General features: G+C 43.9%; 1 protein-coding gene across 1 annotated transcript; it reads left to right on the plus strand.

The window, feature by feature from the left end:
• Positions 1–8606: 8606 nt before the first annotated feature.
• neurog1 (neurogenin 1) lies at positions 8607–10058 on the plus strand. Its single transcript, XM_023395470.2, has 2 exons — positions 8607–8731; positions 8838–10058. Exon 2 carries the CDS (start codon positions 8860–8862, stop codon positions 9457–9459), a length of 600 nt encoding a protein of 199 aa, XP_023251238.1. The 5' UTR covers positions 8607–8731; positions 8838–8859; the 3' UTR covers positions 9460–10058.
• Positions 10059–10561: the final 503 nt, after the last annotated feature.

Below are 10561 nucleotides of genomic sequence, written 5' to 3' on the forward strand. Positions count from 1 at the left end.
CACCACCACACCCCAGACAACAGCTTCATTAGGCTGAAAGAAGAGAGTTTTCGCAGCTTTGTCGAGTCAAGACTCACAGCTCCTTCTCCCCTTCTCAATTACTCCTTTGTTGGAGCGAATTCAAGTTATTGCACTCCAAACCATATGGCCCCCTCTCTCTCTCTCTCTCTCTCTCTCTCTCTGAGCTCTACCAGTGCAACCAAACCTCGCTCGTCCCCTCAGACACGTCTGACTTTCAGGAGAAACACTGACTCTCTGTTTGTGATGTGTATGTGTTTGTTATCAGCTCATGTTCATCTGTAATTAAAGTTTTATTTTCTTAAATCAGGAACACTTCAATCTGGTTAAAATCAGCTGCGAGATACCAGCACTGCTTCAAGAAAATACTTCAGTCCGTCCAGGAAGTCTCGATGTCTCAATCGCAATAATTAACGTAAATTCAACCAATCCCTGTGAATTCTGAGCGACCTTGCATTTCAATCATCGAGCACGTTGTGAAGCTGCAGACACACGTGACATGAACGTCTCTGTACAACACTATGGAGGAGCCACAGGCGTAGAACTGGAGCCACAGGCGTAGAACTGGAGCCACAGGTGTAGAGCTGGAGCCACAGGTGTAGAGCTGGAGCCACCTGAACGACGCTCCACTACTTTTATTCTCCAGAGGAAATAAAACATCTTCAGTCACATGATCATGTTGGTGTTTACCTACATTTGAAGAAGCTGAAGATCCGATCATCACTGAGTCTGTCATGAAGAGCGAACAAAGTTGTCATATTGACATTTAAGGTGTATTGATTGATTTCCAAATGTCAATCACACATCAAGTGAGTTAAAGTTGTTTTTGGTCATAATGTCAGAGGACATGCAACAAAGGTCAGAGCTGGATTCAAACCAGTTAGAACTGGGCCTAAACGGTATCCGCTCTACCAGGTGAGTCACCGGGGCGCCCAGTTATTCATTTATTAATTATGATCTAACTGACCAGACTGAAGTGACCATGTGCAGATACAAGACGTGTGTTTTCTACATTATATATTCTTCATACATATAATTACATGTAGGAGAACTTTAAGTCGTTAAGTTAAATAAATGTATTTACGTTTCCTCTGAGTGGAAACTTTATTATTTTTATCCGGAGGAGAAGCAGCTCATCTCTGATGACGCTCAGCGCAGCAGTGATGCATCATGGGAGTCTCACTACTGCTGATGAAAAAGCTGCGAACATCAGGAAAAACAAAATGTCGCAGAGAGAAAAACAAGCCTTTTTAAAGCGTCTCTTCCTGAAGCGAAGGTCTTTGTGTGAACGGCGGCAGAAGGTTTGTGTCTGCTGTCACTCCAGTCGTAGACGCCGCAGGTTGAAGAGCGACGCTCGGTAAACATCTCGTCCTCCTTCATCACGTCTCCGCACACAAACACGAGGCGTGATCAAATACAGTGCATTGTCCCGTCTGTCTGCTCTTATGAATCTCTTCCCCTCCGCTCACAGCCGTCTTGTTGTTCAGGAAGGTTTTAATGTAATGGAACGCCGCTGTGAATCAGCTGCCTGAATGCTGCTGCTGCCGCCGTCACCGTGCGGCCTCAACCCGCCGGCCTCCACCTCAATCAATCTGCTGTTGCATTCTGGGAGCGGCGGCTTCCTATTCACTTGTCTGCGGCTGTTTGCTCAGGGTTATAATTTACCTCCAGTTTACCCTGCATTAGCAGCCACAAAGGAAACAGTTTGGAGCGAGGGTTTATCTGTGGCTGGCCGGCGTCATGGCAACGCCACGACCAGAAAACACGCCACCTGAAAAGACTCGTTGGTGCTGGCCAGACACCAGCCGCTGCCGAAGAGCCTCCAGCACAGGCTTCCTACTGAAGATATAAAACTGTGGTGAAGTTTAGGCACAAAAATACTTTTGTAATAGTTAAAGTTTCTCTCCAGACATGTTTTAAACTCTGTAAAAATCCTCTGCTATGATTCCTATTCAGCTGAATGTGGTTTTCACACATTAAACTGGGTCTGAAGCTCATAGACTTGTACTTCCTGAATCGGGCCTTGAGCCCCGCCCACCACCTGCTGGCTCCAGGTGGACAGGTGAAAGAGCAGAGAGCATCAAGATGGTGAGAGGAGGAAAGATCAGAGAGACTCAGCCTCATGTTTGAGCCTCAGTCAGACCCAGACTCAGAGGAGGAGTCTGAGACCAGAACCAGAGACTAGCAGACGGGTCAGAGCGGTTAGCATAGTTAGCATCTTTCCAGAACGGTTAGCTAGTTAGCATCTTTTCAGAACCGTTAGCTAGTTAGCATCTTTTCAGAACGGTTAGCTGGTAAGCATCTTTTCAGAACCATTAGCTAGTTAGCATCTTTTCAGAACCGTTAGCTAGTTAGCATCTTTTCAGAACCGTTAGCTAGTTAGCATCTTTTCAGAACCGTTAGCGTACTCTGAAGAATCCTTCAGCGGACGTGGTGGGTGTTGATCTTCATAGACAACGCAGGTTCAACTAAAATGAGACTTGTCTTGTTAACGAAGGAATTTATCTTTGCGTCACCAGCTGTTCCCGCCCTTTTCATTATGGTTGCTGTCGCCTAGCAACCTGGACAACATAACTTTTTTTTTTCACAGATACTTTTTGTTTTCAGTCTCTTGGTTTTGACACTTGTATCTTTAGCTGTTGAAACGAGCTGAAACACAAGACTGACATTTAACAGTGTGGGCCTCACGCCCTCTGTCAGTGTTGTTTGCTTTCATCACCGGCGCGCAATGAATCTTGGGATATGTAGGACCCAGGAAAAGAAGGACACATTTAAAGAACATTTGAAATGGGACAGTCTAGTCGCGACACTGTGACATCATCGGTCTTTAGATTCAGCCTCCGAAGGATGAAGCTTGAACTGGGACACATCTCAAGAGACAGAACAGAGGAACCACATGTGGATCACGTCTTTAGAACAGATCTGTGTCTGTGTTCTGCTGTTGATCTCCTCCAGGTTTCCTCTGGTAGAACATGAGGAGTGCTGGATGTTCAGGTTGTGTAGTCGTCGTGTTACAGGATTAAAACAGTTGTTAATCAGAGTCTGAGCAGATTAAACTTTTTCTCTCCTTCAGCTCAATCACTTGTTTTTGTTTCCTCTTTTTCCTGGAGAGTCCTCCAGCTTCTTTCTTCTTCTGTCTAAGGGAGGAGGTGGAGGAGGAGGTGGAGGAGGAGGTGGGGGGGGGGTCTTTGCTTCATTTCATTCTGTGTCATTTTCTCACGTGTTTTACTTCATTGAAATTCAATCACATCTCGTGTAGCTGAGACTTAATCCTGTCAGAGCTTCACCCCGGACAGACCTCTCACTCTGCTTTTTTTCTCCTCTTCTCCCAGTCTTTCTCTTCTGACACACAGTGTTCATACACTGCCTCTCATTTAAAGTCAGTGTGTTTGTTTCAAAGACCAACAACACAAACACTCAAATTTACAGATTTTACACAGAAATTTAAAACACAATAACACACCACATGGCCAAAAGTATGCGGACATGTGAATCCTCCAGCCATGTAAAATATAATAAACTCTATTGAGGTGTCACTGCAGCACAGGGACGTACATCAGATGATCAGTAACTATAACAAGCCTCCATCGCCGACTTTTACACGTTGAAAACATGGTCATCAAACGTCTTCAAAATAAAGACTTTGATCTAAATAATTTCATCTGGTTTCAACTGATGTCTTTTCTGTGATCAGCTGATCCAACAACAACATAAACAAAGTAAAATCCACTGAATTGCTGCATGAAATCTGTTTGTTTTCATAGATTTCAGAGACCAGAGCAGGAGCAGGAGATAATCATATTAGATCTGATGAATCCTGAACTGATATGTGTTAAAGCTTGTGCTGTATCAGATCCCACTGAAGTCCCTACACAGCCCAGCAGCTCAGTTCTGTATCACCACGGTCTCAGGAACCTGCTCGGACCTGGATCTGGCCTCAGAGCGTCACCTGTAAAGATCGACACCCTTCATGTCACCAAACCAGGAGAGACAGACCCAGACGGCTTGTCCGCATACTTCTGTCCATGTAATGTAAATCTAACCCGTGCCACCCACGTGTCCGTCAGCTCTCAGCCAATAAAATCACAGCTGTGAACTGTTTCCATCGTCTTTAACTGCAGCCTGACGAGCTGTGAGATCACTTTGAAGTGATGGAGGCTGTAAAAGAAAAACCTGCCTCCACCTTCTTCTTCTTCTTCTGTTTCTGTCAGGGTTTAACCTGCTTCTCCTCCCACACACACACACACACACACACACACACACACACACACACACACACAGACACACACACACACTAACACAGACACACACACACACACACACACACACACACACACACACAGAGACAACGCAGCTTCTCAACTCTTAACTCAGTGTTCATTTGATCCACTGAAGAAGACCATGAGATGTGGTTGAAAGTTGTGAAAGTTCTTACAGCTCCTCTTCTGCTCTCAGTCTTTTCATATCTGTCAACATGTGAAAAACCACATGTGAGACCCATGTACGAGGTCTGTTGTTGTTGTTGTGTGTGTGTGTTTGTCTGTGTGTGTGTGTGTGTGTGTGTGTGTTTGTCTGTGTGTGTGTGTGTGTGTGTTTGTCTGTGTGTTACAGCAGGTGGAAACATGTTCTCTCATGTGTCACGTGATCAAATGTTTCTACATGGACACGTGTGGAAAACGTTTTCAGACAAACTCAGACAACAACCTCTTTGTGCGTTTGATGACACTACAGACGCAACACGACAACAACAACAACAACAACAACAACAACAACAACAACAACACGACAACAACATGAACACAACGACACAACGACACATTCTGAAGGAACTAGAACGTTTGTTTTCAGGTAGAAATCAACATTTCTGCTTTTTCTTTTCGAAGCTGATGAGAAATATTTTTAGATTCAATCTAATTGATTCATATTTATTTTTATATATTTTAAAGCTGATGAGATTTATTCAACCTGGACACAACTTTCTTCTTCTCTTTCTTTCTTTCTTTAATCTGAAAACACAAAACATCTTTGAAAGGACTTTGATTTCCTTTCTTTCTTCCTGTTTTGTCAATTGAGCTTCTTTCTGTCTTTTTTACTTTTCTTCTCTTCCACCTTTTTCTTTCTTTCTTTCTTTCTTTCTTTCTTTCTTTCTTTCTTTCTTTCTTTCTTTCTTTCTCTTATAAATCCTCAGAACTTTTTCACTTTTCCTTTTCTTCTTTCTTTCCTTTATTCCTCCCTTTTTGTCTTTTTCCATCTTCTCTTTATTCGTCTTTATAAATTTATAGATACATTGACACTTTATCAGTATTTTATATTGTGGCCTTATTGATCAGTGATATTATTGTGGAGCAGTCGGTGTCTCCTGAGCGTCCACCCTCAGTCGTCGGTTTCACTCTGACCTCAGTAGAAATGTAGAAAACAGAACTTGTGTTTGTATCTGAGGGTTTTTTTAAGTGTGCTTTATCCTCTTTGGCTGAAATAGGATTTAGGATTTGCAGACTTGTTGTTGGGGCCTCACAGAGGCTTGTGCCGGCCCTGCAGCCGGGGCAGAGATGATTTGTGTGCAGCCTGGGTTTGGTTTTGTTCCTGCTGAGGCCCATTTGAATAAGAATGATGCCAATAGAGTGGCTGAGGCAGAAAGAAAGCTGCACAAAAGGCCAGAGGAGCTGAATTTGGACGAGGGACAAATCAGGAGAGGAGTGAAAAGAAGTGCAGGGCGGACGGGCACAATGGAACAATTCACCTTATAATCGCTTTGATATATTATACATGCCTGAAGACTCTAAACATTGTGTAATTATTTATAAATGACTGTCCCCCCCTCTCCTGCAGCAGAAAGACTCTGCAGGTCTCTGCTTCTTCTCCGCTGAGCTGCAAACTGAATAAATGGAATAATTAATGGAAAATTGTATGGCTGTCTCATAAAGATGTCTTTAAAAAACACTTAAAGAAAATTGGCCTGTGTGCGCTCACGCTGGACGGGTTTACTGCTGCCGAGGAGATGAAAAGACAAACAAAAAGCCAGACTTCATAAAGTGAAACTGTTGAAGCTGAAATTGTTCACGTCGGATAAAAATGAGGCGCATCGCTCCGTCTGCAGACTCCAGACCAGGGTCACTTTTAATGGGCTTTGGATTGTTGATGTTGGTTCAGACGGTGGTTTACATCCTGAATCTGGTCTTAATCCTCTGAGGTCTGAGGGGTTTTTATCCGTTTCTACATTATATCTTAAATTCACCTTTAAAGGATTCTTACATATCAGATAATACCCAAGTGTTTATCTCACAGTCCTCAGAACAATCTCAGCTCTTTCTGTAACGAGGCGCCTTTTTGTCATTCGGCCCAAATGCTGAAAACTTGTAGCCTGGTTTTTGAAATTCTTCAAATACTTTGTGAAAACAAACCTTTACTGAAGTGGATGAATTGTTCTGGTGTTTCTGATGTGTTCACCAAAGTCTACAGCTTCATGAAACTACAGCAACACGTGACTAAATTAGTAGATAAATGGATGAGAAATGCCTAAAATGAAACGTTGTGATGTCACTGAGTCGTAGTGTCGTCTTGTCTCTACTTTAACCAGATTTTAGAGGCGGAGTCACGAACGATCTGTAAGAACGTGAGAGAAAGTGGAGAGTCGACAGATTCTAACATTTAAACCACAGTTCTGCTCCGTGTCATCACAGCGACATCGAGGGTTAAACTGGTTCACGTATTCTTTACCTTAAAGAAACATGTTGTTAGTGACACAGTGTGGAGAACCTCAGGGATCTGCTGTGGAACCTGTTTCATTTTTTTACAGGTTACCGTCGAGGATTTCAGAAACACTGAGGTCATACATGTGAAACAACAGAACCCATTTCAGAAACTTCAGATTACCACTCAATCAAAGTATTAAAATGTATTTATTGGACAGTTCAGTTACTTTTGCTGTAAATATCAGCTCCTTATTTCATGGTGTTGTCCTGAGTCAGAGTGTAACTCTGGAAAAGATTAAAGATAAATAGATTATTTTAAGTTTTTTTTGTTTGTTTGTTTTTTGCTTAAAAATTGTTAAATTTGTTCAAAATGTTCAATATGTGTGAATGTATAAATGTAGAATGGGAATTTCTCTTCATGTTGTTCTGAAGTGTCCAGACACATCACTGAAGACATGTCCTCATGTTTTCATCAGCCCCGTTTTCTTTAGTCTTCTCCACAATTTCTCTTCTATGCAGACGATGTGATGATAAAACTGAGCTCTGTGTGACCTTTGACCTCTGAAATCAAACTGTACACTAAGAGCCTGACAGATACTGGACTTTTGAGGTCATCTTTTTAATTATGAAATAATTTTTGTCATCAGATAAATTATTCAACACAATTCAAAATAAAATGTTTGTTACAAACCATCTGACTCAATTCAATGGAATGAAATTATCAAAGAAAAAAAGTTAATAACAAACAATATTAATATAATAAAACACAATAGAATTAATAATAGAATTAACAGAATACATTGATAATGAAATAAAGAAAAGGAAAAATAGTAATAAATATACACATATATACACACATATGTACATGTACATACACATATATACATATGCAAATATATGCATAAATAAACATGTTCCCGACCTGTTGATAAAAAAAATATTTATTTTTCAGTTTTACATCGTTCAACTCAAGTTCTTATTTTATCTCAATATTTTCTCACTTTCAAGACTGATTTCTTTTCTGTTACTGTTTGATATTTTTTTAATGATTTTTGATTTTATTGTGAAGGCATTAAATAAACAAATCTTTATTTACTTATATATGTATAAATATAAATATTTTCACTTCACTGGCTCCAGAGAAGAATTCTTAGTAAAAACAGGTTAAAATATAAATATTCCTCCACTTTAGTTTCAGACTGTTAGAAAACAAACCTCTGACCCTCCTCCTCCTCACACTGTAAGAGGAACCTACTCGGACTTTCAGAATAAGGGTTTTTGAGATGCAGGTGAACCTGTGGAGATACGAGGTTTGTCTGACTGTTGATAAACTCTTTGTTGCTGTGACTGAAGTGAAGGATGTGAGTTCTTCTCCCGCTGCTTCTCTTTCTCTGTTTGTGGTGTTAACGGAGGATGGATGGATGTGTGTGTGGATGAATGGATGGAGGGATGGGTGGAAGGATGGGTGAATTCTCCGGAGCGTGTCTCCGCCCGGCGGGGGGGCGGGGACTCCTACTGACTCCTCTTTCTTCGTTCTCTCTCTTTTTTATGTTTTTGGTTTTAACTCTGAAAGTGGGTTTGGTCTTTTCTGTCTCTCTGGGAGGGAGGGGAGAAGGGGGGTGTGCGGGTTCGTGCGTGTCGCTCGCGTGGCCGGCCGCCGGCTCTGATTGGCTGGCCGTGATTACCGGCACGCTTCCCTGTGCGGGGCGAGCAAACACCGCAGGCGTCATTATGTTAATGAGCAGCTCCCGCGGCACGGGGCAGACCTGCCGCAGCATTCATCCTCCTCATCCTGCGCTCTGATGCCAGGGAGGGGGGGTCACAGGGGGGGTACAGGAGCAGGGGGCCGGTCATTGTCCGGCCACAGTATATAAGCGGACTGAGGCCGGTCGTGTGCCAGGCTCACCGGCTCGCACGAGCTGATCCAGAGCAAAAAGACGCAAAGAGGCGCGTGTCGATCCCCGTGCACCACATCACCCGGTCCTGTTGGATCCGTGCGCAGAAACTTCAGCTGACTCCAGGTAAGCTCAGCGCGCGTGTCTGCACTCACCTGCACGATCCTTCACATCTCACTGCACGCGCTCCGGTAGCCGCAGGTCCTGACCCGCCGCTCTGCTCTCTCCCCAGATAAACCGCCTCCCGCTCCGGTATGGACTCCGTCTACTCCGACATCGACAGCAACAGCTGCGACTTCTTCCCGCACACCGACGATGAGGACTCCCGCGGCAGCCTCCGCTCCACCTCCCCGGAGCCCGAGCCGCAGCAGCTGCAGCAGAAGAAGCGGCGCCGCGGCCGCGGCCGCAGCGAAGCCACCGTGCAGGTGGTGAAGAAGACCCGGCGCCTGAAGGCCAACGACCGGGAGAGGAACCGCATGCACAACCTGAACGACGCACTGGACGAGCTGCGCGGCGTGCTTCCCGCCTTCCCGGACGAGACCAAACTCACCAAAATCGAGACTCTGCGCTTTGCGCACAACTACATCTGGGCGCTGTCAGAGACCATCCGCATCGCCGACCTGCAGACGGGAAAGACCGGCGACGCTCCGCTGCTGCTGAGCGCCGCGCGCCTCGGCGAAGCCCCGAGCCCCGGCAGCGACGCCTGCTCCTGGAGCTCCAGCGGCTCCTCCTCCTCCTCCTCCCCGGCATACTGCTCCTCCAGCCCGGGCAGCCCCGGCGCGTCGGAGGACTGCAGCTACCTGACGCAGGACGCGCTGTACGGCTTCCGCAGCTTCGTGCAGGGCATCTACTGAGGGGGGGGGGGACTCACAGACCAGAGAAATGTAGAGACACAACGGGACATAGGACAGAGGACAGAGGACAGTCCGCTGGAATAAGACTGAGAATCACAGTTTGCCTTATGAGCTCATTTATCTTCCTCCTGTTTCGTGCCTCTGCTGACGGATTGTAAATGAGAATAACTTAATTAATTTCCTCTTTATTATTTAGTTCCTTTTGATTTTGTGTATTTCTCCAAAAACCCTTGCACTTTTTCCCGCCCTCCCTCAGCAGCAGTCCGCAGGTTACAGTCAGGTTTTTACTCTCAGAGGTGAAAAGTCAATTTTACAATTTGTAGAGTGATGAAGCAGAAAAGAGCGTGAAAATCGAGTTTCAACGCTCTGACAATGAGTGAATGGAGCTGCCTCATTCATTATGTATTCACCCCCCCCAACACACACACACACACACACACACACACACACACTCGCCCTCTCTGTTAGATTATTGTCCTTTTTTTATTTATTCGTTTCATTTGCTCATGAAATTTGTATTTTGTACATAAAGAGATTTTTATTCTATTTACTCGGAGCTTTGCCGCCAGTTTTCTACAAAATAAAAGTTATAACGTTTCTATAAAAACAAATCTGTGTTTGTCTTCATCACCTCAGTGTGTGTGTGTGTGTGTGTGTGTGTGTGTGTGTGTGTGTGTGTCTGCAGACAATGGGCTCAGATGCATTAACAGGTTTTTATGATAATTAATATTAATAAGATAACGGCTCGTTCAGAGCAGCAGGTGGAAACAAAGATCGTCTATTGTGAGTGAGCCGTTTGAGTGTGATGATAATGAGACTGTGACAAAGAAACAACAACAACACACTCACTGTGTTTGTCTTTAATACTGAGAGACAGAAAAGGCAAAATTCATTAGAGAAGATTTTAATTAAATAAATTAAAAACAGAAACTTTAACAACAAGTTCAGTTAAGTTTTAAATTCAAATGGCGGATTTGTTCTGAAGCTTGTGAACCGGAAGCTGAAACAGAAACTGATGCTTGAACTTTCTCTCGGTGTCGTTATAAAAGTATTAAAGGACATTATTACAGGGGGTGTTTCTGTAGTTTAACCACCCCCCCCC

Source organism: Seriola lalandi, unplaced genomic scaffold (assembly GCF_002814215.2).
Source record: "Seriola lalandi dorsalis isolate HSWRI2012SDOR001 ecotype SW California unplaced genomic scaffold, Sedor1 jcf7180002054963, whole genome shotgun sequence".
In the NCBI taxonomy this organism is placed as follows: Eukaryota; Metazoa; Chordata; class Actinopteri; order Carangiformes; family Carangidae; genus Seriola; species Seriola lalandi.